Source organism: Martes martes (assembly GCF_963455335.1).
Source record: "Martes martes genome assembly, chromosome: 12".
NCBI classification, from domain to species: Eukaryota; Metazoa; Chordata; class Mammalia; order Carnivora; family Mustelidae; genus Martes; species Martes martes.
This window is the reverse complement of record NC_137900.1, coordinates 35,626,990-35,648,322: the sequence shown is the minus strand read 5'-3', so window position 1 is coordinate 35,648,322 and position 21,333 is coordinate 35,626,990. Positions and strand designations below refer to the sequence as shown.

Genomic DNA, 21,333 nt, shown 5'->3' with positions numbered 1-21,333 from the left:
CTCTCAAAAAAATAAGTAAAATCTTAAAAAAAATTTTTTTTAAAAACCTGATAAGGGCCAGGACTTTAGTCAGAGTCTATTTTCCAGTAATAAGCCAGATTCCACTTTAGAGGGGGTTCAAAATTCTTGTTAATTGCTTCTGCTAGATGCCTTAGAAACATTAACAGCTGGGATCCACTTTTACTTTAAATTTCTGACTTGAGATACTTGGCAGTCCTATGGTTAAGAATTTTAAGGGTGACTTTTTCTTATTAACCTGTCTCCTTTTCCCATTCAAGCCTAGACCCAGGTGGCAAGCCCTCTTGTCCTCTGCCTATGGTCAGTTTTGGTTGCTTTTCCCCAGTACACTCTTAACAGAGGGTATAGACTTTTAAGAGTCCAGCTTTGTGTGTCGGAGGGAATCCTAGAGGTCTTAACTCTGATTTCCAAGCTTCCACTCTACTCCCAGCATATTTACCCCAAACAGACACAGCATTAGCTCTCCCCTACCAATCTGATGTCATTTCTCTCTGCATATGGGACTCGACTGCAGGACTCCGGGATCATGACCTGAGTTGAAGGCAGTCACTTAACCAAACTGAGTCACCCAGGTGCCCTCCATGTCTCTTTAAAATACAATTTTGCCCATATTCTTAAAAAATGTGATCAAATATGAAAAATTACCCATATTACAAAATTGAGCACCTGATAACAATCTTGTATATTTTCTTACAAACTTTCTACTTACTTTTCAAAGTCTCCAGCAAAACTCCACTTGACAGCATCAGTATGTCAACTCCCACTGCCACCAACAACAGGGGATCACTGTGTAAAGTATTACTGCATCAGCCACTACCATGTTCATGATGCCTCCCCTGTGCTTATGGGGCTGTCCTGAGTGCACACTTGCTTGAGAAACATTAACCTTATCAATTCACCAAGGGAGTTAGGTGCACAGTAAGTACAAAAGCAGTGAACATCTTGGAAGTCCACAGTGGGAAAAGCTGGAAAATTTACATTGGAAACACATGTAAATTTAAAAGAAATGCATACATATATGCAGGATGATAGCTTCAGAGAACAAAGAATGAATCATGAGGGGTCAGGCAGCGAGGTTGACAAAACTCATGTCCAGAATATCAGTATAAGAGGAGGTCTGGAGTCTGTGTCAGCACGATTAAAGCACTGTGGATGAAAACCCTAGTCAGCAAAAGCATGAGGAATTCAACATTTTTTGAATCTGAACGACATCAAACTAGGAAGGAAGGCAACAAATACAAATACACACTGCAGTGCTAGCCAAGGCACTGTCCCAGTGGGATGTCATTATTCTGGGGGCCCTCAGGTCTCCAAGGCTTTGGTTATGTCTGCAACATGGCAGCTTCATTTTAACTTTGAGCATGTCCTAGGATTTGGCACAGTGGTAAAGAAGATTCTGATACAGTCGGAATACAAAACTGGGTTAGCTGATACATATATATATTTCTCCAGCTAACTAAAACTGCATGTTTTCCTATACATTAATGCATACAGAGAATATTTCCTGGACAAGAACTTGCATTCTCCTTAACATGAAAGCATATATCATATTAAAGTATTTGGCTAATGGCTGATTTCAAAGTTACTGATAACCAGTGCTTTCCTGCTTTTGGATCCATGGATGATTTAAGCCACAGTGGTTAACCTTGGACTAGGAAGGGAAGGCAAGATGAAAGGAGTGGGAGTAGGAAGACAGACAAATGATGAGCACAATATATAGTGACAAGTGACATTCTAAAGCTATATGCGTATAACAGGACAGAAGAGGTAGGAAAGGAGAAGTGGTGAGCAGAGAATGATTCAAGAAGGAAAAGGGTAGCACATGTAAAGCAATAATTGGGGGAAGTGCATGGAAGTAAAAAGCAGTAGATTACATTCAGAAGGAAAAAAAAAAGTTGTCTGAATGGATGAAAAGGAGGATTTGTGGAGGGTAGTTGAGAAGAATGAAGCTGGAGAACAAAGCTGGTACTGGATCATGATGGCCTTAATGTCACTTATCCTGTATCAAAGCTGGAATATTAGGGGAAATATGTGAGAGCCTTTGAGCCCCCATCTTCACCAACGAAGGAAAAAGAAATACTGTGGCAGACTTCTGAGCCTGCCAACCCTAGTTGGTTCATCCCCTCACTCTTAGCACCTTCTGAGGCCAGGCAAGAGTGTTGTTCTTGGAGCCTGCCTGGTTCACCCATGCCACACACACACACTCTCCTTCCTACAGACACTCAACCACAAAGCACTGAAATTGGAGAACAGGAATATGCCATTATGTTGACATATCACAAGAAGAAGACAGGAACATATAAAAAGAATGCCTCAAAAATAAAATGATCCACCCAACCTTCTCTTTCAAGTTTATGTTTTAACCCAACATTTGTATAATTATTTTAATGAACAGAAAAAATACAGAATATTAATCCATGTTTCAGGATCACCTTGTACAGCTGCCCAGCGTAAGGAAAAATGTAACTGAAAAACATTTCAGTTAAAAGAAAACCAGAGGCAGCTTAGTCATTTCTTTTCAATTATAAATAATAAAATATTCAGTATACATTTAAGATTTTTTTCACTAAAAACAAAACAAAAACAAAGAAGAATTAGATAATAGTTTTTATATAAAGATACTATATTCTAACATCATTCTTTTCTTATGTATACCATGTCTGCTCTACCACCAACAACCAATGTCTTGCTGGTTGAGCTGAGAGTCAGGAAATCCTTGCAGATTCTATAATTACTGGATCTGCCACTAACCATAATGGTCTCTATAGTTTCAGGTCGTTTGAATATCAAAGAGCCACTTCACTGTACTTTTGAGAAGAGCAACTTAGGGGTGACTCTTATCTCCTGGCTGCACACAAATTCCCAGAGATGCTGGATCAATATTTTTTCTTTCTGCTATTTTTCTGTTTAGGAGTCAAATTCCAACTTCAACAGAGAAATGCTCGTTTACCAGCAGAAGACGAAACTGTTGTTTAGAGACACAACTTCTAAGATGCTATAATCTAGTTAATGCTCCTGACTGAAATATACCTACTTGTATATGAGGAATGCAGAAAGAGCCTAGTAGTTTGGGTAGAAAAATTCCCAAAAGAAGCTAGATTTGGAGTTGTGTCCTCCTAATGAGCACTAATCCCACTGTTCATCATTTTCTAGTAATAATGATGTTTATTCACTTCCAACTGTATAAGACACAGAGGCAAAGGCAGAGGTAACAAGGGCCCCATGATATAAATACAGTTTCCCCTTGAACAACTTGGGGGTTAGGGTGGCCAAACCCCCATGCAGTTGAAAATCCACATATAACTTTGAACTCCACCAAAACTTAACTACTAATAGCCCACTATTGACCAGAAACCTTACCAACAACATAGTCGATCAACACGTGTTTTGCATATTAAATGCATTATATACGGTATTCTTACTATAAAAGTAAGCTAGAAAAAGGAAAATTTTATTTTTAATACATTTTTAAAAAAATTTATTTATTTATTTATTTGTCAGATAGAGAGCATAAGCAGGGCGAGCGGCAGGCAGAGAAAGAAGCATGTAGAGGGGAAGAAGCAGCTGAGCAAGGAGACTGATGCAGGACTCAACCACAGTACCCTGGAATCATGACCTCGGTGGAAGGAAGATGCTTAACTGACTGAGCTACCCAGGCTCCCCGAAAAGAAAATTTTATTAAGAAAATCACAGAGAAGAGAAAATACATTTATAGTACTGTACTGTATTTATAAAAAAAATTCACTTATAGGTGGACCCACACAATTCAAACCTGTGTTGTTCAAGGGTCAAATATAATTTACTTCAGGATGCAGAACATTCCCCATTGTTAATATGGAAAGTTGTAAAAATATTTAGTCATCACTAAAATTCTCTGATTTTTTTATTTTCAATTCTCCAAAATCCTCAGAGGACCCTTTGACTATGTCCTTAACATATTAAAATACAGAGTGTATGACTGCAAAAGCTACAATCACCCTAATGTTTCAGCAAGACATTCAGCCTTAAATCCTTGAGATGACTTTGTTAAACCAATTCACTTAATAATTTTGTAAATCATACTGATTGAAATCAGAACTGTTCTCCATGGAGAAACTCTGGGCCAATTTATGATGGCCCACATCAAAATAAACTACCTGGGGAAAAAAAAGGACCCAGGAGAAAGTAGTTTTCCTTACGTGTTACTATAATCCATTCCCTTCCAAAAAACTACACTAAACATAGGCAATGATGGAGAAGCGTAATTAAAACTCAAAAGTAATGTACAGTAAGCAGTAATTACCTTATACAGAATTGTCCTTTATTTTGACACTAAGGGGAAAATGGTTTGTGCTGGGTACAATAAAGAGGAGAAAGAAGAAATGAACATGATGACATATGGAAATAAACATGAATATGTTTCACTACTAGTATTACTAGAGACAGAATTCCACCTTTGGCTGGTGTTCTGGAAATTGCTACAATCGTTATCCCATTCCTACACTGATGAACTTTTTTCCTAACTAACCATGGGATATAAAAGAAGAAGACAGTGAGTAAAGAAGAAAACAATCGGTTACAGATGTCTACTCTGATGACTGTATTCAAATAAGAGGCCTAATCCCAAGGTTCACATTACTCCATTGACAGCATCTTCACAGGCACACGACCTTAACAGTTTGCACCAATAAAGGACAATACTTTGAAGAATGGCTTTTTATAGATAACCTGTTTAAATTGATCTTTTTAGGGAAGGAAAAAATAAGCCCCCCCAATGCTATGAGACACCTGCAAGGAAGAAATAGCTAGTCAGTGGTCTGATTTTTAATCGAAGGCAACAAAAAGACATTTTTGGAAAAAGAGAGAAAGAGAGGTGAAAAGGGTAGCCAGGTAAAACAAAAGATAACTATTACACCCAGGAATAGTAACTGGTTGTAAATGAAACTACTTCATATCAACCAAAGTCAGTAAAATCCAGTTAAGGAGAAAAGTTGTTTCACCACATACCAGGCATAACAGGAAATGGAGGTACTGCACATAGTTTCTTACTCAAGATGGTGTGAATAATTTTAAAGGACTCAAGTTAAAAATAAAGACAATGCAAAGAAATCTATAGCATGGTAACTTCATGATATGACACCTTTAGAGAAGTGATTCTCACCTTCCTCTAGAGTATCTTAAGGTGAATGTCAGAAAAGACCAATTTTATCCCATCATATGAAATGGGAAAACTTTGACTAGAAACCTAGCTAGCTTATATGAAGCAAGGATTTACCCTTAAAATCCAAATTCCTTTTGCCTGTTAACTATTTCTTATAATCTCCTTATGGTATGCATGTCTTTGCAACTCGGTCAAATTTCCTATCAAGCAATTTTTAGATAACTTTATTATAACAAACAGACAGAATGAATGTTGACTATCATTCAGTATACAGAGAATAAACACTGCAAAATCACAAGCTCACCTTCATCACTTGTTGCCTGCTGCTTCACCAGAGTCAGTGGGGATCTTGCTGGAGGCTTACTCAGTGGATGGCGCCAACTTTTAGCAGTTTTGGTTTCTCCCTCTATTCTCTGGTCACAGAACAAAAACGGAGAAGAAACACAGTTAAAGACTTGCTTTGAATGAAAAACCATGGTTCACAATGATTTATGACAATTTAATTATAAAGAATTCTTGCACTTATTTACCTCCTTGGGAATTAATCCTTAAAAAAAAAATCTTAAACCTGTAAGTCCAAAAAAAAAAAAAAAAAAAAAAGGAAACCATTCTATTAGTTATTTTACCAAGAAATCAACTAACTATCCTTCCACTGCATGTTAAAACACTATCTGTGGTGCAGGGTAGGCTTATCAAACTTGCAACTAACAGAGCAGTTAGCAAGTTTTCAAAAGTTCTACCAAACTAATCTAAATTTAGGACTACATATTCATAACTATATAGAACTGTGGCACTTGGTCACCTCTATGCTGCCCACATGTGAAAATCTGGCAGGTCATTTTGCTTTCTATGTTGAATCAGTGAGCCAAAGTGAGCCTGTATACTTCCTCCCATTCAGAAATGAATCCCCACTTCTCTGAGGATCAACTAAGAAATTTAAAGATTTTTTTTTTTAATATAGTACATTACTGTCATCTTGAAAGCACTTAAATTTTATAAAGAATTTTTTGTCTTGGTCTCTCCAAACTCTGTTTTCCTTTCAAAGGTATATGAAAAGGCCATCCACACCCTGACATCTTCGGATAGAACCTACTTACAAGTTTACTTGCCCAGGCACTCAAAAAACAAACAAACAAAAAATCCCAGGATATAAGGGGGGTAGGTGCTCAGAGAAAGTGTTTGAAACTAATGGGTTTGCATCAACAATTGACTAGGAAAGAAAAGAGTCTCAGAAATGTACCTGTAAGCGGAAGAAGCAGTGGCTGGAAGTAGAGAAATTCCACTGGCTTCTGACACCAAAACAGGATTATGAGAAAATGTGTGACAACATTCTAATCAAAGCTGGGAGTAAGGAAAGGATGTCAAAATAATACAAGGCACACCTGGGTGACTCAGTCAGTTAAGTGTCTTGTTCTTGATTACAGCTCAGGTCATGATCTCAGGGTCATGAGTTCGAGCCCTATATCAGGCTCTGTACTGGGCATGGAACTTGCTTAAGATTCTCTCTCTCCCTCTCCCACTACCTCTCAAAAAAAAATAATATACGATGGGATATATCTGTGGTTTATACTAGCTAAAAATTAATATGAAATAGTTATCAAGTCCTCACTTTGTGCCACATTGTTGTAAGAACTGAGCTACAACAGGAAAAAGTACACCAGGTCTCAGCTTTCAAGGAATGTGCATTATAGAGGAGGAAGGTACAGACAGTAAACAACTAAATAGTTATGTTCACTAGGTACTATTAAGAAATATGCAATAGGGGGGCACCTGGGTGGCTCAGTGGGTTAAAGCCTCTGCCTTCAGCTCAGGTCATGATCCCAGGGTCCTGGGATAGAGCCCCGCATCGGGTTCTCTGCTCAGCAGGGAGCCTGCTTCCTCCTCTCTCTGCCTGCCTCTCTGCCTACTTGTAATCTCTGTCTGTCAAATAAAATAAATAAAATCTTTTTAAAAAAAAAAAGAAAAGAAAAAGAAATGTGCAATAGGGGCACCTAAGTGGTGCAGTCAATTAAGCCTCCAACTCTGGGTTTCAGCTCAAGTCATGATCTCAGGGTTGTGAGACTGAGTCCTGCATTGGGCTCTGTGCTCAGCATGGAGTCTGCTTGAAATTCTCTTTCCCTCTCCCTCTACCCCTCCCACTCATGCATGTGCACTCTCTCTTTCTCAAATAAATAAATAAATTGGGTTGTTTGGGAGGAAAAAAGGAAATATGCAATAAAGGAAAAAAGGGCAGAACAAAGGAATGGAAAGAGATGGGAGGGAGCTATTTTACATGGGGTCATCAGAGAAGGCCTTTCTGACAAGGAGACATTTTAGTGGAATCTGGAGTGCCCTGAGGGAGCTCTGTGGACTCAGAGGAACATTTAGAGCAGCAGGAACAGCATGTAAGGTGTGAACATACTCAGTGTATTCCAGGAAGAGTATGGAACCCAGTTATAGACAGATAGACAGACACTGTTCAAAAGTAACATATTTCTTGGAAAGATTGACTAAAGCTGACTGCTGCAAGCATATACACAGCATTACACTTAGTACTAAGAAACACTGGTCAAAACCATATAAGAACAAAATGGGTCTATACTGCTTAGAACGGCTGCCTGACACCATGCTGTGAGAAAAGAATATCACACAGTTGATTCTGAGAAGGGGCAAATCAAGTCACTCAGGCCTCAACAGCAGTGTTTGCTTTTTCCAATGCAGGCAGTCTTTGTTCAGTAAAATGATAAGGATAAGGGTTAAAGGCACGGAGGGTAGCATCACCTCCATTGAAAACAAGGAAATAGAAAAGTTACTTTCAGTTCCACTCTAAAGAATATGAGTAAACTTAATATAAACAGGCATTTGACTCATTCACCATTCCACAAAGAATCACAGTATCTGCTCAGCTGCGTTTAATCCCCATGTGAAGTTAAGTTGTAAATTTTGCTTATTATTATGTGAATACTATTTTCAAATTTCCCTTAGCAACCATTTCAAATAAATTAGACCATATTTTTCTATTTCTCTTACGTTTTTGATAAATATTTAATAGTTCACTAGGATATACAATCATGCATAAGATGGTAAAAGTTACTGAGTCAAATTAGCAAATTATATTTTATTTTATATTTTAAAACTACTATGAACTGACTATTCCAAGCTGATTTCCTTATCTAATCTCCCTTGTTACTCAAAGATATGAAAATGCCTGTAGTGAGACAAAATGAGCAAGAGCAGTTAAGAAGTAGGTCTGTTTGGTGGCTAGGTCAATTTATCACCTCCAACAATTGATACTCTCCTTATTTGTGCCCTTGAGGTACCTCATCAAGTTGTATAGGTCAACACAGGGTAATGAATTCTGACAACCACTACATACAACTGGAGCTTGTCTGGTCCATTCATAATCTTAGGATTAAAGCAACAGTTTATACTGAAAGCATATACTAGAAATGCATAAGAACATATGAGACATATTTATAGTTTCTCTATCAATGCAAAGAGTTAGAATGGGGTACCTGGCAATCAAGAGAAGTCTTGAGCTTTCTGAAAGGCAAAAGGCCTGTTTCTGGCAGTAGGTGAAGCCAAAAAGGTCAACCTAGTCCTAGAATCAGAGCCCAAGAGGAGACAAGGGAAAGCCATGACCAGGTGAGTTAAAATAGAGGTTGTGGGAAGCCTGGGACCCAGAGGTTTAACTGATGGCAGGAGGAGGTCAGATTTCTGCAGGTGAACCTTTTCCGGTATGGTTAATATTACAGGTAACAGAACCATTCTGTAATAGATGTCGGTATCATTATGAAATCCTACTATATTTTTCCAAGAAGGTACTATTGGAGGAAAATGGGGACACAAAATCTTTCTGTATTATTTCTTACAACTGCATATGAACCTATAATTATCTCAAAGTTCAATTTTAGAAAAAGTTAAAGAAAAAGAAAATTAAGCTATAGCATGTAGCCAAAAATTTCATGCTCTCTGAATTATCACCATGTGAACCAGAGTTCACAAAAGGCTTATCTCCCAGTCATCGAAGGAAATATGATTAAGACCTGTTAATGGGAAATGTTATTTCTACCCTCAAGCAAGATTTCAATGCACAGCATGTTTCTCCAGAAAGTACTCTCACTACACAATAAATATAGTAAAAACAGACATTGCTACATACACCAGGGACTTCGAGGCCATTTCTCTCTCCACTGGAGACGGCTGGGACTTCCTCAGGTTCGAGGCCATTCCTGTGGCTCTCCACATCACTCTCTTCTCCCTCTGTCAACACACTGTTACTCTCTGCCACTGAAGAACATGACTCAGGTGACTTTGGCCATGGAAGCTTGGGTGAGTCTAATTCCTTGGATGTCAGATTGCCACTAGATATAGAATCATCAGCTTCACTGGGATTTGAAGGTAGAATTACACCATAGGCTTGGTCATCCTTAGTTTTCATTTCCTCTGTTATAGATGTGCTTAAGCAACCGTTTCCTGAGGAGTGAAATAAAAGACTGTTAGTAAATCTTACACTGCATTACTACTCAACAATAATTCTCAACTAAATTTCTATTTTTCAACTTCTCCTCTAAACTCTTACAGACATGAATGGGAACAGTCACCATAGCATCAGGAAGCCTTCATATTTATTAGTTTGGCAAAAGAATATACTTACCGACAAAATTAGAGCTTAAAAAGAGGTTACACTTTGACCAATGTCAAAAGCCAATGCAATAATAATTACCCAAAGCAACAGCAATTTGAAATCTTTCTAAAAATAGGAATACGTGATGCTAAGAGCTGCTACTAATAAAACATTCCAGCTCAGAGGATGTATGGAAAGAACACATGTAAGGCTGTGTAGAGCCAAATAAAAAGTATGTCGTACACTAAACCTGTATTGCATGCTGACGGAAAATAAAGGGAAAGGTTATCATGAGCTCATCTCTTCCACTGCCATCTCTATTCACTCTTCTCTCTCCCTTACAAACATTCATAGGCATCATTTCACCTATCATATATTGGCTCTGATGCTGAACGCACCAAATTTTGTACCTAAGTGTTCTGCGAGGTCTCAAACCCTGGAAGTCAAAATACAAGGAACCATGTATCAATAGAACTAATAAAACTGGGTGCCATTGGCCTAAACCACCCAGTAATCTATCAAGTAGTTAAATAAATCCAGTGTAACTAAAAACTATGGTAAGGGACTATTAAAAAAAAAAATCCAGCGGTGCCTGATTCAGTTAAGCGTCTGCCTTCGGCTCAGGCTGTGATCCTGGGGTCCTGAGACGGAGGCCCACCGCGGGCTCCCTGCTATGTACAGTTTAACTATGTTCTCTGCATTGCTTGCTATTCCTTTCTCTACCTTCTCCACTCTTGCAATTTTCTATCCATTCATCACAAATTAATTCAGATATCACCTAGTCTATGAAACCTCGCCAGGACAGCCTCTGGACTGTTTGGAGTTTTTTCCTTGGTATATCAGCAATACCCTGGGACATCTCTATTATAGTACATACCACACTAGATTATAACTGTATGTTTGCCTAGCTCTCCAATAAAGTATGAAGTCACTAAAAGAAAGTCTATTATTTAAACTCTGTTTAAACACAGGTATCTCAAGAGCAAAAAGTAATGAAAGTGAAGACAGGACAGAATCAAATTGGGACTATGAAAAGGACTTTTTCTTTTACTCTAAGTGGAATAAGAGTAAGAAGAAGGTAGGGACAAGACCTCACCTACATCTTTTAAAAGGATCACTCTGCCATATGGAGAAGTGACTAGCATGGGTGAGTAGGGTAGACCCTGGAAAAACAGAAAAGAAGCAATTTCTGCCAACAGTTCAGTCAAGAGATAAAAGTACCTTGAACAAGAGGAACCAGGGGTAGATGGCCAGATTTGGGGGAGTCCCACAGTTGAAAGACAGACTGGATGAGCAGTATGAGAAATTACCAATAAGCTCAATTAGTAAAAGGACAAAAACTCCAACAAATATTAAAGATGTAAAACATTACAGCAATTTCAGAGACATATACTAATAAAAGGGAAGAAAGCAAACTAGTTGAGACTTACATGTCATGACTTTAGTACAGAGAAACTGCAAGGGAACTATGCATACCATTTCACAAAACTGAATGATTGTTATTATTCTTTTTTAAAACCTTCATCTTTATTTTCTTCTTAAAATTAAGTTGAAAGCTAAGAATCTGCAAAGCATTATCTATAATTGGTTTTTACTGTTCCATGTGAATTTAACAGAAGCTTTCCAAAAATGTATTGTATATTATAAATTGAGTTGTACCCCTCCCCCAAAAGTTTTCATTTTAGAATCTTTTTTTTTTTTTTATTAAACCAAATAGGCACTGCTGGCTGTCTCCTAATTCCATCACACATAGCTGATGCTCCTGACTTTTACAACGTTCACTTGGCCTCCTTACTGTTACTTCATAGCTTTAGATGCCTTACTGATAAAGCTATGTGAAAAGGTAAGATACGTGTCATAGAACACAGAGTTAAGACATCAGCTTACATGTGAAACATAGTCAGTTTCTCACCTGGGAGTTTGATATTATCTGATGAATTCTGATCTAGCTGCTTTCTGCTAGGAGAAGCCTCTTCTTCTGAAGGTAGTTCTGCGTTTCCCATCTTCACTGCTTTTTCTGGTTTTCCATTGACCTTGAGACCTTCTGGGTCTGGGTCAGGGGTAAGGCCCTCTGCCCCATCAACTGCAGGTGACACTTCTTCATTTCCCTCATTCTTAAGCCTCTTAGAGTGAGAACCAGTGCACTGGAAACTATTAACAAGAGAAGCTGTGGTCAGAGCAGGACATTTGCACTTACAAATGTTATTTTCACTTACCAAAAGAAGTGAAAAAACTGATAGCTTTCTAATCATTATGCAAAAATAATCTTCACAATTAGTAAATTAAATCTGAAATTGAAATCTCAGCAGTTTTAATAACAATTTACTAAAAATTAAAATTAAAACAACTGTTAAGTAACTGATTATTAAATATTATTGGGGAATATTGCTAAAAGTTTATAACAATATTAAAAGAAGTCTGAAAATAAAAAAGTGAAAAATTATGACATGGGGGATAATAAAGTCATAAATGTTTCTTGGGTAATAAAGAAAGGAAAAGGAAAAGAGGGATTTCTACAAGCTGTTGTTAAAGTCTGTGTATATTACTTATATTCTAAGTTTCATTTAATTCTGAGTATGCATGAAAATCATCAAAATTAAATGCCAAATCATTATTAGCTAAAGGAATTACAAGAGGAGACAGGCTAACTAATTGTATTTAACATCTTATATCTACTTCTTGTTTTCAGAGTAGACACTATTTTAATTTTTTTCTCAGTATCTTTCAGGAGGTCACTTGATGGCTTCGTCATAGATGCCTTCTGTATAACACACAACATTTCCAATACTTTCATTTGAGAATTACAACTCAAATCTAAGCAACGTGTATTTCCATGTCCAAACAAACACACACACATACACACACACACACACACACACACACACACACACCCCACTGTTCACTACAGGAAGTCAGGGAGGGCAGGTTTCTGAGGTGAAGGTGGTAGCCAAGGATAACCTATATAAATTAGCTTTGGCTGCTATCATCATCACCATTATTGCATTGGCCAGGTGGGAAATCTTCACATTATAAATAGCATAGCACATGTAAAATAAGATGGCTGATTTCTCTTTGAGATTTCAATGAATCATTCACTTCATTACATTTCCTAGATAGGGTATTACTTAAGGGAGAGCAGGAAATGCCATGATCAAGTCACAAACCTGGCCATAATCAACGAGCCCCTTAACATGAGGCCATCTAACTGAGTGAGCAAAGTCCATTGATTATTTTAACCTACTAAAAGGCATTTCAAATCTGTTCAATGTCATAGATCTATGTTCTCTGCCAACACTAAAGGGTCACTGTTTTTAGTAACTAGGAGACCATATCATGCACCTAATTAAAGTATTGTATTAAAGAACAATTCTCAAGATGTTCTATTGGTATTTCTTCTGGACTCAGATTGTCTACTGCCTCCTCACTTTTTTGGCATTGACTCTCTAAATCAGTATTTCCCTAACTTTTTTTAATACAACCAACCCGTTATATAAGTTACACATTTTAGATAGTGATACAACACACTCATACACACATATTCACACATCAGGAATTAATACTTGCCGTTACCACAGAAAAGAACTGCAATACTTTTTATTCTATTTTGCATCCTAATTTTAAAATGTTGTAACTAGCCTACTGAATTTATTTGAAAACTAACAGTTTGAAAATCACTGCTGTAAACCATAGGGTAAAATAAGAACACCTGAGTTTTAGTTCTGCTACTAATTCCACACCTCAGGTATTTCTCTTATAAAATGCAGAAATGTGACTCCATGTTCTTAAGTTTCCTCCACTCACTACCATTTTAAAATAGCAGAATATAAATGTCAGAGTAAGAAAATAAGCATCAGAAGTATGGCCAAAGATTTAAAAATCACACTGTTATTTAGTTAATGGCCAAAAAAAACCCCCAAAAACAAAAACTAGAAATGAGCTATTGACCCAAACACAGGGGATTAAATATATGCAGGCATTGAGTATTATGTTGTACCAAATCATTTAATTACATGACAAACACCCACAAAACTGGTCATCAAAGGGTTAACAGAGCATAGCCCAGTTTTGGAAAAGTATATTATGTAATATAATAAGCACATATGTAAAGGGTATCCACCAAATTTTAACACTGGATGGTGATGTTGTAAGTGATTTGGAATTCCTTCACTATTCTTTTCCTTATTTTACAAATATTCTCCAGTGCCAAATATTAGTTTTACAATATGAAAGAAAAATAATGAGTAATATTGGAGAATAAACGTGTAATATAAACCTGGAAAATATAAGAGCCTAAAAACTTTGCCTAAGGACCTGAGAGCAACATAACACATGCTCCATCAATGGGTTTTAAAATAGGAAGATGCCCACAGATGACCTAAAAACTTTTGAAATGGCTCTGGCCACAAAAATGGAATATAGAATAAAGTTCACATGGACAACCATGTTAAACAAATACCACATGCTCTGCTTTACACCTTGTAAAAGAATAAAACCAAGTGTATAAAATATAGCAAAACATAGGTATCCTGATGAGTAAAGTATCTCCAGTAAAGAATGAAGAAATGAAGAAAACAACTAAAGTCAGAAAATCAGTAGCTAAATGAAAAAGTTCAGTATCAAGTTACTGAAGTTGATAAAAATATGGAGATGAATAGAGAGCACTAATTCAACCTTAATGTACATTAGTAAGGGGTCTAGGAGGTCCCAGGACTGTTCTTTTTGGCATGTATAGCATGTCAAGAATATTCTCAAGCATATTATATACCCCTTCCTATATTTTGCTTATTATACTTCTTAAGAATTGTAAATACTTTGCCTCAAATTTTCAGTAAGATATTAAGTAAATTTATGATGATAAACAGGAGAAAGCAAATGAATAGTTTCTGAGAACATCACATTCAATGACCCATTTTTATTGAGTAGGTACAAGTGGGATGGGGGGAAGAAATCATTACCTCCTAGATGCTTTTCTTACTTTCCTCCTCCTCTGCAGCCATGCTTTTACTTCAGGTGTGGATTCTGGAGTAGGCTTTGTGTGATCAATGGTGTATATATCCTTTCCTTGCTTCCAAAGCTGATATCTGTCTGGCTGAAATTTCCTCACAAAGATATCCATTGAGATTTTCACCATGTCTTTCCTGCAGGTGCACTGAAACAACAGGGTTGGTGTGCTTTAAACATTGTACTGGCTACATAAGGTCATACTAAGTCATACTTTGAATGTACCATACATGAATACTCACTACAAACTTGAGGATAATGTTTTACATTTGCAAATATGCAGTGCGTGATAAATTCAATTTTTTTCTGAACAGAGGTGACCTTTACCTTCACATTTACAAATGATAAAATGCAGTGTATGGTTCATCAAGAACTTACTGCAAAAACAACTAAAAGGAAAGCACACTTTTGTAAGATTGCCTCCAGCAGAAGGATTATCTTCTCATCATGAATATGCACTGAATGCTGAAAGGCCCATAAAACTGAAAACCTGGATTACAATTAATAAAAATAGCCATATATTTGTTTAGAAAAATTTAACCAATAGATTGAGAGAAATTTTCTTCAAGATGTATTTTAATCACATGTATGTTTATTAATAAATATACTCTCATAAATTAATCAACAATTAGAGCAAATGACTGGCTTCTCTTCTATGTCCTATCCATAAGACCCCCACCAGCATCACTTTAAATATATAACTAAGAAGAAGAAATAGTGTTAAGGGGAGAAGTTCAAAGAAAAGATTATTTTAAATCTACTAGGACTTTGTTTATCATGAATACATAATCAGCAGTTCCACCTTATAAAACAAGTTTCCTATAAAGACTTCAACAGGTTAAATTGTGTCTAGGTCAACATTCCATGTAACAGGGCAGTTATCATCCAAACAATCCCTAACACACCTAACGACAGACTGGTTGACTTAACAATAGCCTTGAAACAATAAGTCTCTCAATATTTTGGTGATGGATTATCATCTCCATCCAAATTAATTTCAAAGCTTAATAATCTCCAAACTGTATTATCTATCCCTAGAGTTCAAATCTTGACAGGTATAATGCTTTGAAAGTTCAGAAAACACCTTATACTCAACATGCCTAAAATAACTTCTTCAACAGCAAACAAACATTCTTATGATATCATGATTCTTCCATTCTTCTACATTCATAGTCAACATTTCCCAATCTCTCCCTTCTCGTCTACTCCTAAAAATCCTGTCTGTTGTCACCGGCAATAAGTCCTTCCTTTAAAATGTCTCCTGCATGAAGTCCTTATACCAGGATCCTTCCATCTTCACTTTCAGACACTGAACTCTAGCATAACAAAGCAAACTCATTTCTCTACCTGCAGTCACTCCAAGCACCAATTCATCTTTACAGCTGTCACTTTAATCCTCCTCAAATATCTTATAACCTTTCCTTTCTGAGTTCAAGAAACTGTAATCTATGCTGCTCTGTTATTAGAATAAAATCTAGACCCCTGAGTCCAGCATTCAAGGGATCCAAGATTTGACTCTACCAGTGAGATTTCCGAGTTTCTCTCCCATTACCACTCCTTTTCAACCCAAGGAGCATAATCACCAGAAGCCAAATGTGCAGATGCTTCCTTAATTCAGTACTTCTGCTCCTACCACAGTGCCTTCCTGATCACTGTTCTATTACAAAAAAAAAAAAAAATTATCTTAAACACTGTAAATTGTACCAACTATTCCTCTGAATGCAGTACTGTTTATCTACAGCTCTGCTTTCTATTATTAGTTAAGTATAGAAAGAGTTCTACAACATCTCGCTATAATTATCTTGGCCTATAAATACGGAAAAGGGAAATGTGAGAAACTTTAGGATATTTTGGTTTAAGATGCAATCTTTCCCCTAAAGGAAGAAACAGAAATTGGATTCATCAGCAGAAACTTTCCTATTTACTTAAAGTGTTACCAATATTTGCTTCATGAAGAAAAATAAGGGAGGGAACAATACAGACACAATTAGTTTCTCTGGCAAGGGAGAATTTTGTCGTACCTATCTTACTTTCCCATTCCCTCCCTCCCAGAAGTCAGATTTTGTGAACATGCAGCAAGATCTATCACTCGGTTGACTGCTTGACTCACTACAAAGGATTAAGTGCTATCTCCAAATTAAAATACTCAGGAATAAAGAGTCAAAAATATCCAAAATAATGCAAGGAACAACACCAGAGTCAAAAATAGTAAAATTCAGCAGCACAGAGAAAACTACTTTTTTTTAAAAGAAATCTAGTCTTGTTAGTATTGACAAATAGTAACACTCATCTAAACCCTTCAGGAAGTTTTATGAGAATGCACTACATAACTTCGTTAGTAGGAAAGAATGACATTAACATCCCATTTGGAAATTAAGAAACTTTCAGACTACATACTAATACAAAGAGCAATAATAAGCAATATATAATACTTTTTGAGCAAACTATTTGTGATATCAAGTCAAAATACTAATAAGAATGGCTATTCTTGGTGTTCCTTTTTTTTTTTTAATTTTTTATTTACTTTCAGCGTAACAGTATTCATTGTTTTTTCACCACATCCAGTGCTCCATGCAATCTGTGTCCTCCCTAATACCCACCACCTGGTTCCCCCAACCTCCCACCCCCCGCCCCTTCAAAACCCTCAGGTTGTTTTTCAGAGTCCATAGTCTCTCATGGTTCACCTCCCCTTCCAATTTCCCTCAACTCTCTTGCTGTTCCTTTTAAGAACATACACATATGGGTTAAAAATGCTAAGCAGAAATTTAAAGAGAATTGTCAGGAGTCTGTATGCATTGAATTCTTCCATATTTCACTATCCTATGACTTATTATATAGAATCATGATTATTTGTTCCTATCTCGCAGGAAATCAAATTCATGCTATTATTGATACTGAAAATCATCAATCTAATTTAAAGATGAAAATGCTTTAAAAATCAGCAACTTTCTAAGACAGAAAATACTAAATTAGTTGCCTCAATTGCAGAACTGGAATTTTCACATAACCACAATAAATGATTAATAAAATAAGAAGTTAATACTAAAACACCCAAACCAAGGTATCACTTTTAACATATTTTCTTCATGACATACAGGATGGCTAATTAATAATGAAAAAAATACTTTCATGTGGAAATATCTGATAAGGAAGGCTTTGAAGGTATGAAAAAATGTGTGAAATGATTCTGCTTTTCATTCTGTTTATTAACAATTAAATGATAAGTAGGAAGGAACTAAGAAAAGAATGCCTTAAAATAAGACAAGTCTAGTAGCAACTTGATGTGGCTGTTATGGTTATTATGAGAGTATTACAGGTTGAATTGTGACACCCTCAAAAGGTATGGTGCTGTGCTCACCCCAAGTATATCAGAATGTGACTTGTTAATGCAGAAGTAATGACTTAAGGTCATACCAGAGTAAGGTGGGCTTTAATCCAAAAGGATTGATATCCATATTAGAAAAGAATTGAGACAAAGACACACAGGGGAGAAGGCCATATGAAGACAGAGGCACAGATTGGAGGAATATATCTACAAGGCAAAGACACCCAAGGACCAACTTCCACTACCAGGAAGAGGCAGGGAAGGATCTCAGAGGGAGGAAAGTCTTGTTGGCACTTTGATTTTGGATTTCCAGCATCCATTACCGTGAGACAATACATGTCTGTTGTTTTAAACCATCCAGTTTGTGGTGCTTTGTTACAGCAGTTCTCAGAAATGAATATAGCCTTAGAAAACCAATAAATTTTTGGTATTGTCAAGTGTATTACTGCTATAACAAATACCTTAAAAATGTGGAAGTGGCTCTGGATAAGAAAAGAGTAAAGAAACTTTCTGTCATCATAAGCAATACATATATAGTCATGAACAGAATGTCACTAGACATGTGAACTTTGCTTAAGTGTTTGGTTAAAAAGGTGTTTTTGCCAAGATCTTGGATGACAATGAGGAACATGGTATTGAACGCTGGAAGGAAGGTGAACCCTGTTATAAAGTAGCAGAACTGGGTTCTTCTGCTGGGTGGCAGGTAAATCTTGAAGGTGATGAGCTTGAATATGTAGTTGAGGATATTTCCAAGGAAAGTATGGAAGGTGCAGCCTATTTTCTTTGTTATTTATCATAAAATAGGAGGGAAGAAATAAACTGATGAAGGAAATGCTAAGCAAAAAGGAAAATCTCAGCCTATCTAAGTGTGCTCTGGAGACTGGGCCAATGGTTTGGTGGGACAAACATCTGCCAAGGAGATTTGGCATGTGAATCAGGGATGAACTCAACCATCTCAGCAGAAGCCAGAACTCAGGATGTAGTTATCCTGGAAAGAAATATGGAGGACCTTCCTGCCTGATGGCTTGGATAGCCATGATTGCACAGAAAGCCAACACAGTTTTTGAGATTTTTACACTGGTGAAATGCTGCTAGCTTGGACGGAAAGGGATACAGAGACAGAATAAAATGAAGGAAGAAAGACTATAAGGGCAAAGTTACAGTAGAGAGAACTGAGCCAGAGGAGATAAGATGGCGGGGAACTAGGAGGAGGTGCCGTTTCAACCTGTACCTAAAGTGAGCTGATTACCTACCAAAGAACTCTGATCACCCATGAAATCAGCCCAAGATTAGAATTATACACATCTGGATCTCTATGGGGGCAGAAGACACCAGTGGGCAGGTAAAGCAGAGTGGGAACATTGGACTGATATAGAAAGATAAACAAAAGGGGGAGGGAGCCACCAGAAGCGACCCATTGGAAAGTAATACCCCAATACAAGAGTGCCCTGCGACTGGGGACCAGCATTAACTTGGAGTCTGGTTGAAAGGACTCAAAAAGAGCAAAGGATTGTGGGGGAAAATTGTGGGAATTGGGGCGGTTAGGGACAGGGGCTTAAGTCCCCGGACCTGGGACAGCCACCCCTGGCGCTGAGCCAGAGAGAGTGCAGTGAAGAAACCAGGTCTTGGTCCCTGAGCTGCAAACGCTCCTGAGAGCTCCAGGGTGGCGGCTCCCGTGAGGGGCTGGGAGCCTCGCCAGCTGGCAGAACCAAAGCCTTTTTGCACTCTCCACTAGCACGCCACGCCATTCTATTAAGAGTCTGAGTCATGCCCCACACCTACCCCTAAGAGAGGTGCGTGCAGACACCAGCCTGGCGCTCTCGGACCCAGAAAGTCTGAGCACTCCTAGCCCGGGCCAGCAGGAAAATCTGTGTGCTATTGCTACCTGGGATCTCTCTGGTGGTCTGAAGCTGCCCAGACAGCCACCGCTGTCATCGTTTTAGGTACAAGCAGGAGTTCCTGCGTCCCCAGGGACCACAACTAGGAATGTGCCATGCCAGTGGCCAAGGGGGAATTTATGTGCTCTGAAGCACCCAGAGGGGAACAGACTGAGAGGCTTCTCTCTGAGAGGGAGGTCTGGGTGCAGTTTACTTTCCTCTAAACCTCCAAAAACTATCAAAAGCTGTCAAGGTGAGAGAAAACAAACAAACAAACAAACCTCCAGAGAACAAAAGCCTGAAAAACCAGTTTCCTCAGAGCAGACTCCAAGGGGGGCGGGAGGACTTAACTCAGGAAACACTGCCTGAAAACCCACGCAGCAGTCCCCTCCCCCAGAAAGCCACCGGCGGGGGACGGGGGCAGGGGGAGACAAGAGAACAACCACCACTACTTCATAGATACTTTTTATTTTTAATTCGTTCCCACTATTCTGGTTCATTTTTTTTATAGATAATTTTTTAACCTATTTACCATCACAATGAGATGTCCAGTACATCAAATTCCATAATAACCTTTTAACCTGAACTTTTTGATACATATACCCGTGTTTTTCTTTTGCTTTTCTATTTTTTAATTTTTTAAATTTTAGTTTAGTTTAGTTTAGTTTAGTTTATTCTTTCTATTTTTATTTTTTAATATTCATATGGAGTTAAACTTCAAGGTAATCCCCTTTCCCCAATCAGTGCTACCCCTATAGGTAAACCAATTTTTAATCCCCCTTTATCTTAGGAAAGTTGAGTCCTTTAACAAAGATATCAAGATACATCCAGGAAGAATCAAAATAAACTTCCTCGCCCACACTGAGAATTTATAACCACTCTCCCATCTTTTTCTTCCGCCAGTGTTTCTGTGTATTTGTGTTTGTCATGGCAGTATATAAATCTTATACATGGGGTTCTTTTTGACGAGGTTCTTTTTTTGTTTTGCTTTTATATATATATATATATATATATCTATATATCTATATATAGATATATATTTTTTTTTCCTCTTGTCATCTACTTTTATCAGTCTTTTTGTTTGTCTGTTTTTGTTTGTATACTTCATAAATCTTACCTTGGGGACCATTTGGGCTGGGCCTTCTCTTCTATTTAATCTTTCTTTTTTTTCCTGTCTCTCTCTCTCCTTTTTTTTTTTTTCCCTCCCTTTTTTCTTTCATTTGGGTGGGGACTCTTGATTGCTCACAAGCGTTCCAGGGTGCACCTTGACTGCACCATGGTCAATACATTCAGCTACATCCGTTCAACCATCTCTCACCAAAATGACTAGGAGGAGGAATGCCCAACAAAAGAAAAATTCAGAGGA

The 21,333-nt window shown here is 37.6% G+C and overlaps 1 protein-coding gene across 3 annotated transcripts in view; it reads right to left on the bottom strand.

Annotated features, from left to right (window-relative positions):
- Positions 1-21,333, bottom strand: part of KDM4C (lysine demethylase 4C) — a 447,232-nt gene that overhangs the window by 176,479 nt on the left and 249,420 nt on the right. For all 3 annotated transcript variants that reach the window (XM_080819441.1, XM_080819442.1, XM_080819440.1), the window contains exons 9-12: positions 14,720-14,913; positions 11,677-11,915; positions 9,300-9,613; positions 5,463-5,571 (exon numbers count right to left, since the gene is read on the bottom strand). In XM_080819441.1, coding sequence (XP_080675567.1) covers positions 5,463-5,571; positions 9,300-9,613; positions 11,677-11,915; positions 14,720-14,913 — 856 coding nt within the window. The remainder of the gene's footprint in view (positions 1-5,462; positions 5,572-9,299; positions 9,614-11,676; positions 11,916-14,719; positions 14,914-21,333) is intronic.